A 20,665-nucleotide genomic window follows, 5' to 3' on the forward strand; every position below is an offset into this window, starting at 1 on the left:
TGGGCAGAGACCTCCGTCTGCAAAACAAAGGCAACGCTTGGTACCTCTCCTAGGTGTGGTCAGAATACGTCACAGGCACTGGGCCGGCAAGCAGAGGAGCTGCGGAACAAAGGGGAACCGCTATTAATCCGGGGAACTGAGTTCGAATCCTAAACTGGCTCAGCCGCTCACTAGCTGTGTGTCCCGGGCAAGTCACTCCATCCCCCTGAGCTTTAGTTTCTGCAGCTATAAAATGGCTTCGGGGAGCCTTGGCCATACCCCACGATACAGGTCAGGGAGCAGAGCAGACGCAGGGCAAGGACCCCCCCACCCCCACCCCACCGCCTGCCCCCACCATGCTTTCTCGCCAGCTCCTCAGGAACATCTCTCTGGGGCAGTTGGTGCCCTGGTCCAGGCTGCCCGGGAGTCCTCGCTATTTTTATTTTTATTGTTCTGGCTCCATGGCTGAGGCCTCTAACTCCAAATGGTTCCTGCTGCCCAGAAAACTAGGTGGTTGGCAACTCCAGCCTCCTAATGGGCCCCACACAAAGGCAGCCTGGCCGGCCTGCCCGCTGATGCCAGCCCAGGGTTCTGGGAAGAGGAGCAGAGCCCAGGCAGGGCCACTGCCCTGCAGAGCTGGGTCCCTGCAGGTTCCGGCATGCCCTGGCAGAATGACCCTGGTCCACTTACTCTCTGCCTCTGGGAACGCAGTGGAGTCGCTGGGGCTTCCGTGAGACCGATGCCCGCCAGGGGAACCTCGCACACACAGGGCGCCCCCCCCCCCGCAACCCGTAGAGGCAAACTCCAGATTTGCTACCACCATGGCTGCCTTCACATCCCTGCCACACTGACAGCCGCCCCCCATGTCAGGGTCGGCCGGGTTACTCCCATTTCACAGATGAAGAGACTGAGGCTCACAAAACACATTTCATTTCCCGAGTCCTGGACAGCAGGGAAAGGATGACACCTGCCTTCCAGAACAGACGCCTCTGGCTGCTGAGTGGAGAGTCGATGGGAGAAGGGGAGGCCGAGGGTGGAAAAAAGGTGCCCAGGTGGGAGGTGGTGGAGACGCTCAGAAGCGGCTTGGTTCTGGAGGTGGAGACAGGCATCGCTGACAGGTTGCGCACGGGGAGTGACAGAGAAAAGCAAAGCACAGACGGGGCCGCCTCTGGCTTCCTTTCCCGAATCTTGCAGTCTTCCCTCAAGTAGCACGTCGTCAGAGGCCTTCCCCGACCCGTCTCCTCTCGTGGGCACTCCTGGGCCCCTTCCCTGTCTTGCGGGCAGGGGTTTTTGTCTGTCCCCCCCCCCCCCAAGTGCTGTATTCCCAAGCCTAGCACAGTGCCTGGCACACGATAGATGCTTAAAGAGTATTGGCGAGTGCGTGAATGAATGGCATACGTAGGAAGGAAGTTCGATTTGAATCCAGGGCAACCCAGGAGGCCTCCCGTGGAGGTGGCTGGTTCACCTCAATGATCTGCCACAATCGCTCGGGGTGACCTCAGGCAAACTGTCCCCCGACCCCAGCATACCCAGCTGCCCACTGGTCTGCCCACTCCCAGCCCTGACCGTCAGTCAAGGGTGATTTTTCTGTGGTCTCTGGATTAGGAGAACAAGGCCAGACCCCCCCGCCACACACCGCTCTCCGCTTCCTGGGGCAGAAGGGGGGATGAAAGGGGCCCCAGTGTGGGGAAGGCCTGTTGACTGTCTTTGCCAAAGGTGCTATACATAAATAGCAGGTGGTTCAATTATTATCCTTCCTTAATCCGCAGTTTCTTAATCCCGGGGAGGTCTGCGTGTGTGTCCCGGGGAACGGTGGATGGCAGAGCCTTCTGGAAGCCCAGGCCCGGAGACCGCCTCGTCGCTGACCTTCAAGCAGCAGCTTTTGCTCTGCCTTGTACCCCAGATAGATTTGGGTGATGGATTTTTCCAAGAGCCTCAGCTGGTCACCTTCATGGTCTCTGCCCAATGTGGCCTGTGGAGTTAGAGACTCTCTACCCCCCACCTCAGACATGAGGAGGCCCCCCAACACCACCTCCTCACTGGCGTCCCGATTCCACACTCCCCTCCCTCAAGCCCCACCATCCACTCTCCACCAGAGTGGCCTTTTAAAACACATAAATCAGACCTTGGAGCTTCCCCGCTCTGCACTCTCTGGTGACTTCCTATCTGCAGAAGAAATGCAGGTTTTTTACCAAGGGCCGCGAGGCCACCCGGCCGGACCACTCTTCCCCATCCTTGCTCTTTCCCTTCCAGCCAAGTGGCCCCAGGGCCTTTATACATGCTGTTCCCTCTTCCGGGAACAGCAAACCCCCAAATCTTCACCTTGCTGCCCCATCTGGTGGCTCAGCTCCCAGCCTCTCGGAGAGGCCCTGACATCCGAATGAGCCCTCATTTCTCACTCTCTACGCTCACTCTTCTGTTGTACATGAATTATTTCCACTTGTCTACTTATCCGCACCCCCCCAACACACACACACACTCGCATGTAAATTCCTTGGGGACAGGGACCTTGAATGGGTCATTGCTGTACCTCCCCCGCCAAAGAAAAGAAAATCCCCTTGTACTTCAGACACGGCTCAGAACCCCGTGGGGTCCCAAGGACTGTCGCCAAACAGTTTACTTATTTATCAAATGGTATCTAGGACTGGGTACTCACTAGACACTTTTCGAAGTACTATACACAATGAATTCATCTCATCCTCACAACAGCCTTTTTAGGTCCATTCTCCTGTTATGTCACTGCCGATGAGGAAGCTGGGCCACAGAAATGACAAGGTATTTTCTCAAGTCCACACCGTCACAAGCGATGGCTGGCGGGATCAGAACCCCGGGGGCCTGGTCCAGGCCCTAAACAGGTATACCCTGCCTGCCCGCCTGCCTTACTTAGCACAACACCAGGACCAGGCATTTGACGAGGAGGCTGGGCTGGGGGTGAGGGTAGGGTCACCCTGCGAAGGTCTTTATTTAGCCTGGGAACCGGGAATTAAAATCTCGTTTTTTTACCCCAGGCCTCGCCGTGTGGCCTTGCACAAGTCCGCTCCCTCTGTGGGTCTCAACCCCCTCTCTATTTGCAGGGCTGGTCAGTCTTCCACCGTGCTTCATTCACGTCCTCTGAAGGGCCTTATTTCCAAGCCCCAGTCCCTCCGTGAGCAGAGGGTCTTGGAACCCTCGTCCACCCACCTTTGCCAGGTGACCAGGGCACCCCCGCTCTCTATCGCTGGCCTGGCTGCTGTTGGGAACACAGCTTTCCCTCAAGGAAAAAGAGAGACAGAGACAGAGAGCCGGGGAAAGAAAGAGAGAGAGAGAGTAATTGCTTTTTCACCAGGAGGCTCTGTCCTCTGTCTCCAGGCCTCTAGCCCCTGCTCTCCTTTCCCCTCACCTTCCCCCCATCTGTCATTTTCCTGGAGTCCAGGCCTTCAAGTCCCATCTCTCCCCCACACCCCTGCCTGGGCCTTCCCCACCCTCTGAATCGGCCCTGCCTGACACCGAGGCACCTGGCGAGAGAGCCTACTGCCCCGGGGAGGCCCCGACGCATCCCCTCCGGTTTCTCGGCCACAGCCCCCCTTCTCGCTCCCTCTCCTCCCTGCTTCCCTGCGCCTCTTTTCCAGGCGGTACTGAAGTCCTTCCTACACACACGCTATTTTTGTACCATCACTCTCTCCTTCCTCTCCCCCTTCCCCCTACATTCACTTACTTCCTGCTTTTCCTTCACCTCGGCCCAGCTCTGAAAGAACCGGGGCCCTCGGGCGCGCGCGCCCACCCTCCCCCCCCCAGAGGGGCCTTGAGCTTTAGGGCACAGGGGCAGGGCCACTCGGGGAGGGGCAGAAGGCAGACACCCTCTCCCCGTCCCGCCCCCCCCCTCCATCCCCACTCCCGCGCCGCCTCCAGCCGCTCGCCAGCCGGCGGGAAGCGGGGACTAACCGCGGCCGGAGTCCCGGAGGCGAGGGGAGGGAGGTCGGTCGCAACTTCCCCAGTCCACCTTAAGAGGACGATGTAGCCAGCTCGCGGCGCTGACCTTAGAAAAACAAGTTTGCGCAAAGTGGAGCGGGGGCCCCGGCCTCTGGGCAGCCCCGGCGGCGCTCCCACCGCCTCCCAGCCGTCTCCGGCGGCGCAGGTCCGAGCTCGGCGGGCGGACGGAGCGGAGAGGGGGCCGGGGACAGGGTAGCCGGGAGGGCGCCGCGCGGGCGCCCGAACCGGCACAGTGTTGCAGCCGGCGGCCCGTCCGGTCCCGGGGCGCTCGCGGGGACCGCTCCCCGGGCTGCTTGCCGCGCGGGCCCGGCGGGGCAGCCGGGGCCGCGGCGCGGGCGAGGGGGCGACGCGGCCCTCCTCCTCCCCCTCCTCCCTCCCCCGGCGCGCGGCTGGCGGGCGACGTGGGGCCGATCGGCCCGAGCCCCGCAGCCTCCCGGGGCGGGCGGGAAGGAGGGAGGCGGGGAGGGCGAGCGGGAGGGGGGGGGGCGGGCTGCCGGGAGGGCGGGGGCAGCGGCCGGGACTGCGGGCCCGGAGCGAGCAGAGCCGAGCCGCCGGCGCCGCGAGGAGCCCGGGCGGGGCAGGTGGGCAGCGGCGGGGGCGGCGCGGCGGGGCTCGGCGGGCTGCCCCTCGCCCCTGCGCGCGCGGTCCTCTCCTCTCTCCCGCGCTGGCGGCCGCGATCTGCGCGCCGCCTCGCTCACTCCTCTCCCGCTCGCTCTCTCTCTTTCTCTCTCCCCCTCTCCCCGCTTCCCCGCTCCCCCTCTCTCGCCTCTCCGCGTCTCTGGCTCTCCGCCTGGCTCCCTCGGGTCTGTTTCTCTCTCCTGCCGCCTCTCCCTGGCCGTCCCTGGCTTTATTTCTCGCGCGCTTGGGGTCTCTCCCCCTCTCCGTCTCTCGATCTCTCGGGGGGGAGGGGGGGTTCTCCGAAAATCGCGGCGGTGACGGCGGCTCCTAAGCCGCTCCAGGCGCCTGTTCCGGGGAGGTGGGGGGGGGGGGGAAGCCCGGCCGGGAGGGGAGGTGGGGGGGGGGGGAAGAAGAGGGGGGAGCCTTAGTCATTTCCCCGCTCCAGCCTGCGCCCGCCCGAGCGCGCACTCACGGCCGCTCTCCCTCCTCGCTCCGCAGCCGCGGCCCATGGAGCCCGCCGGCCCGGCCCCCGGCCGCCTCGGGCCGCTGCTCTGCCTGCTGCTCGCCGCGTCCTGCGTCTGGACAGGTAAGCACCCTTGCCCCCCGCCGCTGCCGGCCGCAAACTGCGGGCCCAGGCCTGTCAGAGCGCCACTGGGAGCCCCTGGGCTAATGTCCAGCGGTGGTAAGGGGAGACATATCTGGAAGCAGGGATACAGATGCAGAAACTGAGGCCCAGAGAGGGCCAGCCACTTGCCCAAGGTCACACAGCCAGGGATAGGACCCACTCGCCCTGGACTCTGATCGTGCTGGCATTGTGCTGGGCTCTGTGCTGGGCACTGGGACATACCCAGATGAGTTGGCTGACCCGATCCCTGCCCCATCTGATGGGGGAGGCAGGCTGTCAGCGGCTTTTAGAGTTAAGTGCCCCTGGCTTCTCTAGAAAGAGCTCTTTCCCTGGACTTCTGCTTTCCACATGTTTGACTTCAGGGTCTGAGAGAAGGGGGTCGCCGCCAGAGCCGGGGTGGGGGGGGGGGGTCCCCCAGGTACTGCCTGGGATGGAACAGAAACAGGCTGTTGCAATTAGGGAAGAGTGAGCTCTCCCTCTGGTGCACAGAGTAACACAGTGTTGGTGTGTGTATGGGAAAGAGAGAGGAAGGGAGGCCGCAGTAACTCTGGGATGAGCTGCTGTGATCAACAGATCCTGATGTGAAAGCTCGGCGGATTGTCCTTGTGTTTGCCAAAGCCTCTTGCTGTCCTCTGCCCCCCCCCCCACTTCCTCCTGCCTTCCCCAGGCTTCCAGGCAGCTCCCCGCAGTTCAGGTGCTCTGTGGGGCTGTTACCTGTGGCTCTGAGCATGTCTTTTTGTTGGCCTACATCAAACACCTGGCTGTCTCCAGCAGGCGGGCTCTGAAGGCTATCGTGTGTGTTCGCCAAGGGGTGAGGTCACCATTCAGGAGTCCTGCTTCTTAAAGGGGTTTTGCAAAACCCTGGGTCTCCTGGGAGGGCACGGGGGGCGGAGTAACGGCTTTAAAGGAGTTGGGATTGGGGAGAAGAATGGGGATCTTGTTTTTTGGCTCCTTGGGAGCTGTGTTGTAGGCTGAGGGGTCTGCACCAGCCGCCTCGAGGAGGGAGGTAAAGATGAGCTCAGTACCCACCTCCCCCCCACCACCCGCCTTTTGCATTTGCCTAGAGACTGGTAACCATCTGATAGCAGTGAGGAAGGGAGAACTAGCAAAGAGTGGGTGGAGAGAGAAGGGGGGGGAGACAGCAGCTTCTCTCTGCCCTGCAGTTTCCCCAAAACCCCAGGAATCCACATGGGCATCCCCCCCCCCACCCCACCCTGGGTGTTCCCGTTACGTTTGGGTCCTGGCCCCGGGCGAAGGAAACCCTGATACATTTCATGTCTGTCCGATCCGCTCCTTCCCGCAGGAGCCGGCCATTTATACCCTGCACAAGTCCTGGTTCCTGCCCCGCGTCCTTCCTGGCCTGGCCTGGACATGCACAAGTGTCTCTCACAAGTGCTTCATTTTCCTGACATAGGGAACCGGGCCCAAGTCAATTTCTAAATGTCTATCCCAGACCCTTCTTCAACCAGGACCCTGTGGTTCGGTTTCTGGCAAATGACCAGTGACGCTGATTAACAAGCATTCAGATGGGCGGCCTGCCTTTCCTGGGGCGCCGGCTGGGAACACCAGCCCCCTTCTTGTGAGCACATCTCCCCTTTTTGCCTATAAAAACAATCTATAAAATGGCAAAGATTAGGCCATAAAACTTCCGTTCCAATCCATTCAGCATCAATAGCCTGAAAAAGTGGGAGCAGCAGAGGGGCCAAGATTAACTTTGAAATAAATAAATCTTAGGAGGTAGGAATAAATTTCTTAGCTGAGGGTGGTGGGAAGGGGTGGGGTGTCACCGTCACATCGCGGAAGCCTCGCGGCATCCTTCACTCTGTGGCCTACGGGGCTCCCGGCCACACTCTGGGCCCCAGGACGGAATCACCTGGTCTGCCCGAAGGATGGGGCTTCGGGCCCCTCCCTCGATTTCTCCCAGCATGGAATTTATGACAAAGCAGAAGAGAGGCAGGACAGAAGGGCAGGAAGGTAGGAAGGAGGCAGTTGGCCAATTTTCCAAGAAAATAGATTTGTTCGAGTGAGAAACTCAAATGTCAGGCATAGGAAGGCGGCGTTAGATTGAGTGACTATTAGTGTCTCAGGCAGCACTGTCAGCCCGGGAGGTGTCACATGATTGCTGGGGCTGCACATGATCACTCTTTGCAGGGGGCCGGTCATGTGAATTATCTGGGTTGGGGAAGGCAGGAGAAGAAGTTTCTAAAGATTGCTTTTAGCGCAAATGCTGCCAGAGGGAAATTCTAAAAAGACGCCAGTGAAGTCACCAACCTGTGTTCTTGGAGCCAACGTGAGGCCTGTTTCCTGAAACGACCTGAGCTGAGGGAGATTTGGGGACTGGGAGCAGGGCAAGGGGCTCAGGGACAGCCAGGCAGCCTGACTCTGAACCTTCAGGCTCCCTGCCTTGGCCCCACCGAGGTCATGGGACTTCTGGGTCCCCTGCTGGGCAGACCCGGGCGAGCTCCCACTCGCCCCTCACTCTGGCCTTGGAGAAGGCCAGGCCGAGTTGGGGTTCAGGTGTTGGGGGACAGCTGGGCCCTCTGGTGACTTTCTGATTCCTTGGCAGAGGGGGACATCCTGGTGTCTCCCGTGTACTTTCCTAAATGGTGACGGTAATCTCACTTCCTCTTTCAAAAGAAGAGAAAGGGGGCGGCAGGCACTTTGGCCCCAATGGGCTCGGGCCGTTGGAAGTTTCTTTAAAGCCATGGTGTTCTCTGGGTACTTTCTGCCCATTAATTATTCCTTTACCAATTCCCTGGAGACCTACGGTGTGACTCATTCTTGTACCTGTCGTCATTCAGCACATATGAAGTCCTGATTGGAGCCACGCGTTTGAGAGAAGGGAGGCGAACCCATGCCTTTGAAAGTTAACTGTAATCCAGGCTGTGTGCCGACTGCCTGTCTCTGCCATCATATCAGTCAGCAAAAGCAGAGCACGGGCTGGCCGCTAGCCCCCTTTTGCAGATGAGCAAAACCGAGCCCCAGACTGGAGAAGAAACTTGTCCCCGGAGTAAGCGGCAGGGGGCTGGGAGTTTGAATCCAGTCCTCCTGGCTGGGCAGCCTCTGAGGGAAGAAGCTCACTGACTCCATCAGGGCGACTTAGGCCAGGCTGGGGGGAGGGAGAGGAGCCCCCTCTGGGCTTCGACAGAGGACGTGTGAAGGGTTCCTTCTAGGGCAGGAGTCCTCCACTGAGTCACGGTGCTTTCTCGGAAGGCACGCTGAGGATGGAAACACCAAGCGACAGCCCTTTGCAAGTGACAGCTCACGGGAGTGACACGGCTTCCACCAGAGCCCCCCCCTCCCCTGCTCTGGGCTGCCACGCTCCGGAGCCCCCAGAGCTGCAGTCTTCCTCCTTGCATTTTCCTGGTGCCCTTTGAGGCAGATGGAGAGGGGGTGTGTGAGAGGAAAGGAGTCTAAAACTGTTGTGTGGAGCCCACACACGCTTGCTCCCTGCTTCCAATGGCTCCGTGCGACAGGTTATTTTCTTATTTGTAGAGTCTTGGACTGATGGAAGGTTCTCCCCCACCCCCTCCCTCTGTTTCAAATGTGCTCAGATTTCTGGCCTGTCAACACAATGCAGATCATGTCGCTCCCGCCTCAAAACTGTTGAGTGGGTCCAAGTTTTCTCCAAAAAAAAAAAAAAAAAAAAAAAATCTAAAAGAAAAGAAGTGTGTGACAGCGCTGGGCTCCCTCCCTGACAGGCCTGGTTTCCCAGCCACATGTTTTCCGAAGCGCTGACCCGAGGGGCTGCAGGAGAACCTCGCGTCCTCCCTGCAGACCGCAGCTTTCCCGGCCCCTCAAGCACGTTAGCTAGCACCTAAGGCCCGAGGAGTTGTAGGATCCCAAGTTGGACCCTGTTTACTCCAGCGTTCCCCAAACATATGAACACGAGGCGGTTGGCTTGTGTACCGCTCGTTACCATGCGGCCTAACCCAGTTTGGTAAACGCTTTGGTACCCATCCATGCCCTCAGCTCAACTCGCTCATCTCTGCGCCTTGGCTTACGCTGTTCCTGCCGTCAGAGATGCCCTTCCCTGCACCTCCTGATCGTCATGTGTCCAAACCCGGTCCTCCCCCTCGGTGCATGCTGGCCTCGTGATCCGAGGGAGCTCTTCCTTCTCCGGACCTCCCCCCCGCACCCGGCCCAGGTTCCATCTGCCCCTCACTGAGGCTACTTGTTGCTTTCTCCTCATTTTGGCGCCTGCTGCATATGTGGCTAACCCTCGCTTGGTGCGGTGGTTCTGCAGCCATAGCAAGCGGAGCCCGGGTGCGCAGTCGCAGGCTTGGAGCCAGAGCCCTGGGTGTGAATCCCAGCGCCACCGTGTACTGGGCGATTCACTGCGCTCTGCGTGTCCGTTCCCGCATCCGTAAAACAGAGCTGCTCTGTTTCTGTCGGTAGGTGCACGGGTAATGCTTGAAGCCGTGCCTGGCGTGCAGGGAGCGCTCAGCGCGTGGTAGCCAGCCTCGTAGCCATCATTGTCTTGTTCTGTTTGGATTTGCTCATCATTGCAAACGCGGGGCTGAGTTTCGTCAAGTGCCTAGCACAGCTTCCTGCGCCCGGTGGGTGCAGAACAACAAAAGCTTCCACGGGAGTGAATGCCGTTCGGTCCGGGGTTCTTTTCTTTTTCCCTGCGGCTTTTGTGCCGTTCTGGGGAATGGACAACTTGAGCGGAAACCCAGGCGAGTGTGATTTAATAATTGTCTATTCCTGGGACTGAGGCTGTGGGCGCGGGCTGCCTCTAGGTGTCTCTGTCCGGATCCACAGGTTTGGAATTGTGCATTCCCGGACCCGGAAAGCCGGCAGAGGCCTGGAGGGGGGCATTTCGTGCCCTCCCGGAGCGCCTCCCTCTGCAGCCCAGAGAGAGCAAAGGACTTGTGGGCTCACACGGCAAGAGCCACTGCAAGGCCTGGGTGGGACGCCAAGCGCCCTCTCTTCCAGGCCAAGGCTTTTTAAAACTGGGCTGAGCTGGAAGTTTCCATCGTTAAAGCCAGAAATCTGACGGGATCCCGAATTCCGTGGAAAAATACTAAAGTAATAATAATGGGAACCATTGTTTCCAGCCACTTACTGGGCTCAGCACTTGGTGCGTTTGATCCCAGCGGTATGGACAGTTAGCCCGGGTGGGGTGCACAGTTATCAGAGCGGTTCGACCCAGGGGGAAACGGGGCGCAGAGAGGTCGAGTGACTTGCCCAAGGCCTCACCGTAAGTGGCAGAGTTGGGATCACAACCCAGAGCAGCCTGACTGCAGAGCCCCTGCTGTTAAGTGGGTATCCCTCCGCCTTGTTTGACCGGTGGGGAAACTGAGGCCCAGGGGTGCTGGCATCCTGCCGTCTTGGTGCTCGTCTCGTATTTCTGTCAATCAGCGTATCCTCCCGGGAGGCCGAGGTGGCGGGTGTTCCCAAGACGGGTTTCCGTCCCATCCCGGAGAAGGAAGCATCTATTTTCACAGCTGAAACTGCTTTCCTGTTCACTTGGGCGTTGCTGGGGCAGGTCTTCTGACGGAGCCCCCGGCAAGATGGATTTTCCCGGCCAGGTGTCTTGCCAGGCCCTCGGTCCAGAGAGATGCAAAACAGCCGAGGTGGAAGTCAGACATGATACAAATCGGCTCTTTGTGTCTGTGAGATTTCCTGGCACATCCATTTGGGGGCGCAGGGTGTTAGATGGCCGCAGATTGGCGCCGGGAGCCGGGAGGGGATCAGGAGGGAGACAGGGAGCCAGGAGTGAGCGGTGAGCCTCAGCCTGGAGAGCCGGCCAGAGTGGGGGGTGGGGGGGCCGGTGCCAGGCCCGTGTCTGTGGCCGCCGCTCTTGAGAGCCGACAGTGTCCTCCAGAAATGGTAGAAGGAAACAGTGCAGTATGTGCTTAGGGATGAGCGGAGCCTCGAATCCGTGCTGTCTCTTCCTTAGCTTCTTCATTTGGAAAATTTCAAACCTACACAAAATGGGAAGGAGGGATGCCTCCTGGCTTCAAGGCTGGTCTGTGATTCCTGTCTCACCTGGCCCTCACTCTCCTGGGGGTGGGGGACCGGGGGCAGTTTGGGGGAACAAATGCTGGGCATCGGGTATCATTTCAGCCATCACTACTTTGCCATGCATCTCTTGACGTGCCCCGCTGTCTAACGCTCCCGACGTGCCAAAAGGCGTGGGGGTCCTTCATCCACATTTTACAGATAAGGAAACCGAGGCTCCCCAAAGCCAAGTTGTTCTCCTCCCAAGGCCACGTAGCAAGCGAGAGTTAAAGCCAGATCCCAGCCCCGGTTTACTCTTACCCACTTTGCGACTCTTCGCTATTCTCGTCACAACCCTTTTAATTATAAATATTCATTCAACAAATATTTTGGAGCATCTACTATGTGCCAGGGTGGCTCGACTTGCTGGGTATACAACCGTGGATAGACAAAAACACCTGTTCTCATGGAGCTGACGTCCTAGTGAGGAAGGAAAACAGACCCAAGTAAATACTGCATTAGGTAGAGACAGGTGCTGTAAAGAAAGTAAAGCAGGGCAGGGGAACAGAAGATCGAGTGGGGACAGACGGAAGTCCTCTCTCAGGAGCAGAGGCCCGAATAAAACTGAGGGAGCAGCCATGGGGATATCAGGAGAGTGAGCTGCGCAGAAGGAATGGCAAGTGCAAAGGCCCTGAGGTTGCAATGAGTTATCTATGTTCCTGGAATAGCAAGGAGGCCAGTGAGGCTGGAGTGAAGGGAGACAGGCAGTGTGGCGATCGGGAGAGGTCAGGGCCAGACCAAATGGGGTCTGGTTCATCGACCACCTTGACATCGAACACGTCAGGCCATTGGGATAAGATCATTACTCTTTGCATCACCGCATTAAATTCTCACTACAGTTCCGTGAGATGGGAACTATTATTATACCTATTGAGCAGATGAAGAAATTGAGACTCAGAGAGGTGAAGTGACTTGCCCAAGGTCACACAGCTTGTCGGTGCAGAGCTAGGATTTGAGTCCAGGCCCTCGGTGCCCTTGAGTCTGCATCCCTGCTGTCCTGCTTCCACTCCTGCCCCCTCCAGTCTTGTCACCCAGAGCAGCCAGGTGAATCAAATCCTCTTTGTTGCTGCTCCAAACTTTGAACGAAATCAAACCCTTGCCGTGATCCACGGGGCAGAGCATTTTCTGGGCCCCGTCTGTCTTGTGACCTCATCTCCTACCACACTCTCCTTTCTCTGTGGGCTTCAGCCACAGCAGCCTTCTTTCCGGCCTCAGGGCCTTTGCACACGCAGCTCTGTCCTCCTGGACTACCTTCCCTGGTTTTGCTTCCTTCGGGTTGCAGCTATAATCTCGTCTCCCCAGAGATGCCCTTCCCAACCACCCCATTCTAAAAGCGGTCCCCCCTTCGTAATCTCTCCCATGGCGACAAGTTTGTTTCCGAGCCCTCCTAGCCATTCTGTACTTGTGTCATTATTTCAGCCTTCTCTCCCCCGACTAGGATGTAAGCTGTGTCTGTCTTAGTCCCTGCTGCGCCTCCTGGGACCCTAGCACAGGGGCTGGCAGCGGTAGGCAGGTTAGTACGTACGGCTGAAGGAAGGACAGGTGGCTAGTAAGATCCCTGTTTTCGAGAGAAGGCTCCGAGCCACGAGGTCACCCGGGCCATAACCCTGGTCTGAGAGCGGAGTTGTGCCCTCACCACGACGCGGTTCTGCTTCTGCGTCTGGCTCCCTGGCCGCGCCACAAACCCCCGCCCCCCCTTGCTGTCACAGGGACCCCCTAAAACATCAAGAAGTCCAAGATGTCAGTGGCAGCCGGGGTGGAGGGAGGTGGCCAAGAGACCCCAGAATTTGTGCTTATGAAAATTCTGGCTATCCTGAACCGCTCACCCCGGTGTGGACACCGTGATGGATGAGCTGGCAAACCATGAAACGCGACACAATTAGTGCCTCCAGTGTCGCGGCCGGGTGGGATTTGGAGCGCCCAGCCTGGGGCCAGCGTCTCCCAAAGAGCCATTCGTTGCGTGAGGCCGCCTGGTGCGGAGGGTAAGGGTGCCGGTGGAGCACGACTGATCCGCAGCCCCAGGACCTGGGCCAAGGGGCCGTAGCTCCTTGAGCTTCAGTCTTGTCGTCTGTAAAATGGGAGTAGGGACAGCCCTGTCTTGCTGGGTTCCTGTGGCGGTTTGGCGAGGCCTAGTGAGGGCTCCTGGTAACGCGGGTGTTTGACGCTTTCCAGCCGTTGTTACTGTCACTGTTACTGCTGCACGGCCATCATGTCATGGTTGGGGGCTTGAAAGAGCATCCTTCGTCAGCAGGACGACCTGAATGAAACCCACCACGCTGCCCCTGTCAGCCCCAATTTCTCCTCCTGGGAAACGGAGGCTCACGTCCTGCGGGCTCCTTCCGTCCAGACCCCCCTCTCTTGCCCTTTCCCCCGATGGGTGCCCTCGGGCCCCTCTCTAGCAGTAGAATGGGCTCCGGGGCACATTCCTGAGTTCGAATCCAAACACAGGCCACTTACTCTGGAAGCATGTGCTCCGGGGCAAGTGCCTTGCCCTGTTCTGAGCCTCAGTTTCTCCATCCGCAAAATGGCAACTGTGCCACTGTTCCCTCTCGCGTGGGGACTGTTGAGGGTTAAGGGAAGTAAGAGCTGTGGAAAGTGCTTTGTGAGCTGCAAAGAGCGCTATAAAAGGCATCAGTGAATAGTGTCAGCGTGGGGAAAAATCTCATCCAGAGGCTGTCTGCTGTCGGCAGCAGGGTGTGCTGAAACCTTGGCAAATGTCGTTTAATAAATGCGTGTCGCTTTTAAGGGGGCCTTTATCTCGGCTGGGGAAACGCGTGCGCGTCCTTGGCAGCCTGAGAATCCAGAAGCCTGAGCTGGAGGGGACCCCGTCGTGGCGGGGAGAAGCGGTCGCACACAAGTTTCGGGAGCAGCTGTCTGTTTGAGTCCTGCCTCTGCCCCTCCTCTGCCTCTCAGGGTTTCAGCTTCCTCACCTGGAGGAGGGGGGTGGTGACAACAGCCTCACCGGGGCTGTCATGACAGTTTAGTGAGGGCTTCCCATTACCTGACCTCATGCACACTTTGCACCCGTGAGAGCGCGGCCAGGGGGCACCCGGGCCTGGCCTGGAGGAACAGTGGGGCCTGCGGGGTGGGTTCTCAGCCTTTCCAGGCCCCACCTTTGGGCTTCAGTTTCTCCCGCTGCAACATGGGAAGGTGAGAAGAGGGCCCTTAGGTCATTCTCCCAGCCTCATCTGGTCCACCCAGGCCGGGTGAACACAAAGGGGGGGGGGGGTCAGAGCACGTGTATTGATAGTTCCTTCCCTGCTGCTTTGCAAATGGGGCCACACTGCAAGCAAATTGCTTCAGCACCTCCCTGTCCCGTCTACACCCAGCAAACACTCGCTGAGACCTTTGGCCCTCCCCCCCGCCCCCCCCCTCCCCACCGCCCCCCCCCCCCCTCCCCGGCCTCCTAGTCAGAAGGAGGCCCGGCCCGCCTGGTCACAGGTGCAGCAGGGAGTAGTTTCATGTGGGTGTCGAGGCAGAGCCGGGTCTGGGCTGGAGAGAGTCCTTCGCTTCTCAGGCTTAAAGCTGTGATCACCCATCATCCCCCCCCTTCCTGAAATATCGGCTGCACAGTAACGGCTGGCCAGCGCCGAGCGGTTTCCTCTCTGCCGGGCACAGTGCTGAGCTCTTCACGCGCAGTAGCCTGCTTCCTCCTAGAATAACCCTAGTGTGGTCATTATTATGGTCATCCCCCGTCTACAGATGGGAAACCACAGGGCCAGAGGGGTGAAGACACTTCCTGGGGTCTCGTATGTGGCAGAGTTGGAATCTAAGCCAGAACGTGCCTGCGACAAATACCAGGCAGTGGCATAAACTTGGAGGATACAGCAGGGCACAAAACTGAGGCTCTGCCCTCCAAGAGCTTATAAGCGGAGCTAATGAAATTGACAAATAACGGTGTAATACGTCAGGTGGTAGGTGATATGTAGGAAAATAAAACAGACCAAGGGACCTTGAAGGGGGCGGCATTTCATACAGGGTGGCCAGGGAGGCCCTCTCAGGTAAGCCTGAAGGAGGCAAAGGAGCCAGAGTGTAGATATCTAGGGGATGAGAGTACCGGGCAGAGGCAGTGACCAGTGCAAAGGCCCTGAGGCGAATCTGACGTGATTGAGAGCCAGCTGTAGGGCCCTGGCGGCCACCAGAAGGATTCTGTGAAGGCTGCAGGAGGGTTTGGAACAAAGGAGGGATGTTACCTGGCTTAGTTTTTAAAGGCTCCCCTGGCTGCAAGGGGAGCGTGTGTTCTCTCGTGTGTCTCATAGCGATACGACTACAGGAAGGTCAGTTTGCATCCAGGTAAGGGAAGGTGGTGCAGAAAGGTGGCCAGAAGAGATCAGAGTCCGGCCAGATCTTGGCACGATCGGCACGAATCGGCACGAATCGGCCAGAATCGGCACGATCTGCTGGTGGATGGGCTGCAAGGACATGGTGGGGAAGGGGGACCGTTCTCAGTCCAGTTTTCCAACCACTACCATCTGCCTTGGGGAGAGAGACAGTGGTACCCCCTTTTTTACAGGTGAGAAAGGGGAGGCTTGGAGAAGAGTGACTTTGCCAAGTCACCCCTGTAGGGACGAGACATACAGGTCTTCTGGCCCCGGAGCCCAAGCCCAAACCCAAGCCCATTGTTGGCACCTCAGGAGTTTCCCTGCTCCGTGGAGCGGGCTGCTGGGGTCTACCCTCTCCCCGCAGGGATATGGCACCATGCCCAGTGCTCAGAGTTGCCTGCAGTGGGGGTGGAGGAGAGAGTACCCTGGGCACCCTGGGCCCACCCCCATTTTATTTACAAGGCCACGTGCACCCCGTTTATGCTGGCTCTAATGCGGCTGGTAGTGCCCGCCACGGCATCTGGGGAGTCTGTCCGATGGCTTTGCCCAGCGGTGCCAGTCGACTGCTCCCGGCGATGGTCTGCTGTTCAGATGGTGACTGAAGCCATCCTTTAAGGTGCGAGGTTAGCCCAGTCCCAGGCTAGCCCTATCCCAGCTTGCTCGTGGTTAAATGAGCGTGTCCCAAGGACTCCGCTCCGGTCCCTCGATTGTGCAGACCCCTTTCCTCTCCTCTGCGCCTTTGCTCCTGCGGATCCCCTTCCCTGGAATGCTTTCCCTTCTCCCCAGCCTCTGTCAGCCTTCCCGGCCCGGCCCGGGGGCCACCACCTCCAGCGAGTCTTCCCACATCCCACCCCTGTCCCGAGACCCCGTCCCCAAGCCCCTTTTTCACCCACTTATCTCTCTCTAGGTGGTCACTGCCCATGTCCAGGACTCTGCCCCACACGGACAGGGACCCATCTTGGTGTCCTGTAGCGTCTAGGACTGGGCCTGGCAGCTGAGTGAGGTTCGAGAGGGCACGAATGAATCGGGCCACCTCGAGAGAGAATCAGGGCCTCGCTGCAGCTGTCGGAGCCCCAGCACACTGGCATCGAGCCCTGAGCTCCCCTCTTTAACTGCAGGATCCACAGCCATCCACGCAAGGCCCCCCATGGATCATCCCTGGGGGGCGGGGGGGGGCGTCTGCTCCCTGCCCCGGGGCACGAGTTCAGGGCTAGCATGGAGTAAGCGGGTGCTCAGCACGGTTCGAGCCCCCGGTCAAGGGCAGCACCCTGGACCAGCTGCCACGCCGGGTCGCCCACCAGCAGCTGATGGCAGGGGTGAGGGGAGCGGCTCTCCCGCCCCTACTCTTAGCAGCCTTGCGTGTGGAAACTCACGCCGGCACCTGCACAGCTGGGCACGTGGGCACACAAGCGTTACACGCACAGTGGTCCCCACGCACGCCGTCGTCCCTGCTCCTAGCACTCTGCTACCGCACACACTCATGTTCACACTCATATGCACACTGCTCCCATCGCGCTCATGCTCCCCCCCCCCAAGAGTGTGCATACCCACAAGCACACGCCCATGCGCACGTCCTGGTCCTGTGCCCCCCTGCCTGCGGGCACATCCACACCCCCATGCTCACCCCATGCTCACCCATCCAGCACCCCCGTGCTCACACCCCTCCCCCCGACATCTGCTCACACCCCCTGGGCACAGACATGCCCTCTCATGCCGCCGCCACGCTCACGCGCACCCAGGCCACCTGCGACTCAGCAACTCTCCCGCACACAGTCCACACCCCCTCACCCCGCTTCTACACACTCTTGAGCAGCACTGTGGCTCCCTCCTGCCCACGCTCCCTTTGTACACGCCCCCTTGGGCCCACACGCATCCGTGTGAGTGTGTGTGCTTTCGCCGGGCACACTCGGGCACACATGTGCACGCTCCAGCGGAGTCTGCTCCTTCACTCTTCCACACGCCCGCACTGCACAGTCTCACACACGGCCCGTAAATCGTAACCCGGAAGATGCCAAAGGCAGCGCCCGGCGAGGTGTGTGTGTGGCATCATAAACCGGCAGCCGTCCCCCAAGGCGGGTGATGATGATCGCGCTCAGGGAGGGGGTTGCTGAGCTCCAACCCCGCTGTGGGGGCCGGGTGTTATTTGGGCCTTAGCGGGGTACTTAGCCCTGGGCCCTGCCAGAGCTCTGGCCGTAGCCCCCCAGGCCCCTGGGCTCCTTGAGTTTGTGGAAACCTGCTTCCGGGGATGGGCAGGCCGCCACGTGAGTGGCAGTGAGCACCCATGTGGGCCAAAGCCTGTCCCTGGGCGAGGCACCTCCCAGCTCTGTTCTCGCGCCCTGATGAGGCAGGCTGGGGAGGAACCCTAGGCAAGTTTCAGTTCTACGTTGATTTGGTTTTTCCCATTAGAAAGCATCCATTCTTATTTTTTCACTTCCAATGAAAATTGTTTTCATCTTTGCTTGATCTCAAAAGCCATAGAGGAATGTCGTAAAAAAAAAAAAAAAAAAAGAATCAAATCTATTTTTGCGAGCTCGACGGTCAGGTCTCCGCCCCCATCCTACGGCCTCCCTCATACCATCCTGACTTATTTGTGGGGGACAGACTGGGGCGGCGGGAGCAGCAGGTCCCTGGGAGGGGGCGGGAGATGGGGTCAGAGAGGCCAGCAGGAATCACTTGTCTGAAGGGCTGGGGCTCATTCCAAATGTGATCATTTGAGTTATTTCTTTGAACTGTATCTTCTCCACTTGTGTGCGGACTCCGTGAGCCCAGGGACGTTGCACAGCCCTTGCTCGGGGCCTGGTGCACAGTAGGCTCCAATCATTCACCGCTGACCTGCACTATGCTGTAAGCCCCCCCACGTCCTGTGGACACTGAGTCCCTCCTATAACACGGGGCCGTTAGCACCCATTGTGCACACTTCTCCTGCTAGAAAACTTTATTTTTTTTCCAAAAGGAGTAAATGTTCGCTAAAGGAGCAGATTTCAATATATTGTTGACTAGGAAGCGAAAAAGAAAATGTGCCAACTGCTGGCCTCCTTTCCCAGAAGTAACTCACCACAGCATCATGGAGATTCTCGTCGCAGACCCTTTTCTCTAGACATTCCATTGGTCAGTCACTATCTGCAGATTTTTTGTAATGCTTATTTATTTTGAGAGAGGGAGAGAGAGCACGGACAGGAGAGGGGCGGAGAGAGAGTCGAATCCCAAGCCGGCTCTTTGCTACCAGGGCAGAGCCGGACACAGGGCTCGAACCCACAAACTGTGAGGTTGCGACCTGAGCTGAAATCAAGAGTCGGGCGCTTAACTGACTGAGCCACCCAGGCGCCCCTCTGCAGGAATTAGTTGAGCATCTAGTCTGTGCCAAGCACTGTATCAGATGCTGGGGGAAAGTAGCAGTGGAAGGAAAGGAAAGGGAAGGAAAGTTCTTGGAAGGGAGGTTCATCTAAACAATAAACGTGTACGTAACATGACCAACATATGTATCACACGTGTACATTTTTCCTATTACAAAATAGAATACTGTAAATGTTTAACATTCATCTAGTAACATACCCAAAATAGAAGGAAAAAGCCTTCAGTTTTAGATGCGTGATCCAAAGAGAGTTGCATTTTACAGCCTTGTATATAGGACCTTGCTGTTGTTTATTTAGATAATTATTTTATTTTATTTTATTTTATTTTACAAAGTCATAATCGTACTGAAAGCATAGTTTTTCCTACTTTTTTATGGCACAAGCCGTGCGAACAGAAAACATGAAAGCAAAGTCCGTTGTAAATCTACGACAGAATTAACCACTGCTAACCTTTAATATATATTTTTTCTTTCAAAACTTAGAAGTTTGAGATCTCACTGACTATGTTCCTGAGTGACTCTGATCTCATAATATAGTTTTGCATTGATAATTGTAATTCTACGCCGTCATCTTTCAAAACGTGTTATGTATTTATTTTGAGAGAGAGAGAGAGAGAGAGAGAGAATGAGCAGGGGGAGGGGCAGAGAGAGAGGGAGAGAGAATCCCAAGCAGGCTCCGTGTTGTCAGCGCAGAGCCCGATGCAGGGCGGGAGATCGTGACCTGAGCTGAAATCGAGAGTCAGACGCTTCACTGACTGAACCACCCGGGTGCCCCTAACCCATCATTTTTTAAAGATTTTTTTAAAAGTAATCTCTATACCAGAGGGGGCTCGAACTCATGACCCCGAAATCAAGAGTCGCACTCTCTACTGACCGAGCCAGCCAGGTGCCTCTACACCATCATTTATAGCGGCTGTAAACTTGGTCATCATGTGAATTCACCGTCACGGGATCGATTGGTCTCCTTCTCGTGGACATTAGGATAGTTCTGATTTTTCATTTTTATAAGAACACTTGAGTGAATGAAGTAAAATGTTTTCTCATAGCCTTAGTTATCTGCCTATGATTTCACATCATTTTATTTACTCATATTTATAACTATTTTATTCACTCGTATTGCAGTTACCTTTGCTGGTATTCTGGGAGATTATTATTGTGTTTTCATACTTTTTTGTTGTCTCTAAATGCTTTGCAGTGAACAGGTTTTATTTGCATAATCACAATATCATTTAAAATTATGCCATGCAAAACTGTCCAGATTACCAGTTTCCACGGCGATGGCTTTTTATTTCTGTCCGCGAACTCCGTGTAGGGGATAGGCCGTAATTCACTTAACCATCCCCTCTCATTGGCCGTTTGGGTTTTCCCCCAACTTTTTCAAGCTCGTCGTGTGGGAACCCCACACCGTGTTTGGGGTTATGTCCTCATGGAACAGCCCCACAAAGGCTGGTGAACAGCTTTCACACCTCTGGTACTTCCTGCCAAACTGCTTTCCCGAGAGGATGTTCCAATTTCCACCCCCACCAGCAGCGTGTGAGAATGCCTGTTCAGCCGCCCTCCTCTCCCGGAGACGGTTCAGGCCCCTGGACGGTGGTTCTCCCTGCCAGGAGGGCAGGGGAGAGCAGGAAATGGTTTTGTCCGCGATGCCAGCACGATGACCCCAGGCCCAGAACCGCAGGAGTGATTTTTAACAAGCCCGGTTCCCAGAACAGAACCTGCAGAGAAGAAGAAAAGCAGGCAAGCGAGAAAAAAAAAAAACCCTCTCTGCTGGAAAAAACACACATATACACAGAT

General features: G+C 57.5%; 2 protein-coding genes across 4 annotated transcripts in view; one reads left to right on the forward strand and one right to left on the reverse strand.

Moving 5' to 3' along the window:
* Positions 1-893: 893 nt before the first annotated feature.
* Positions 894-5,075, reverse strand: LOC109274810 (translation initiation factor IF-2-like). The gene is made up of 3 exons (XM_053890875.1): positions 5,039-5,075; positions 3,901-4,581; positions 894-1,951 (listed from the first exon to the last, which is right to left on the reverse strand). Exons 1-3 carry the CDS (start codon positions 5,073-5,075, stop codon positions 1,929-1,931), a joined length of 741 nt encoding a protein of 246 aa, XP_053746850.1. The 3' UTR covers positions 894-1,928.
* SIRPA (signal regulatory protein alpha) overlaps positions 3,983-20,665 on the forward strand; it is a 42,249-nt gene continuing 25,566 nt past the window's right edge. Inside the window, exons 1-2 of one of the 3 annotated variants that reach the window (XM_019462746.2) lie at positions 3,983-4,093; positions 5,065-5,152. In XM_019462746.2, coding sequence (XP_019318291.2) covers positions 5,074-5,152 — 79 coding nt within the window. In that variant the 5' untranslated portion in view covers positions 3,983-4,093; positions 5,065-5,073. Of the gene's footprint in view, positions 4,094-4,430; positions 4,530-4,579; positions 4,752-5,064; positions 5,153-20,665 lie in introns of those variants that run through there. The other 2 variants (XM_053890383.1, XM_053890384.1) reach the window with 2 other exon arrangements.

This window comes from Panthera pardus, unplaced genomic scaffold (genome assembly GCF_024362965.1).
Source record: "Panthera pardus isolate Hobbes unplaced genomic scaffold, ASM2436296v1 HiC_scaffold_25, whole genome shotgun sequence".
NCBI lineage: Eukaryota > Metazoa > Chordata > Mammalia > Carnivora > Felidae > Panthera > Panthera pardus.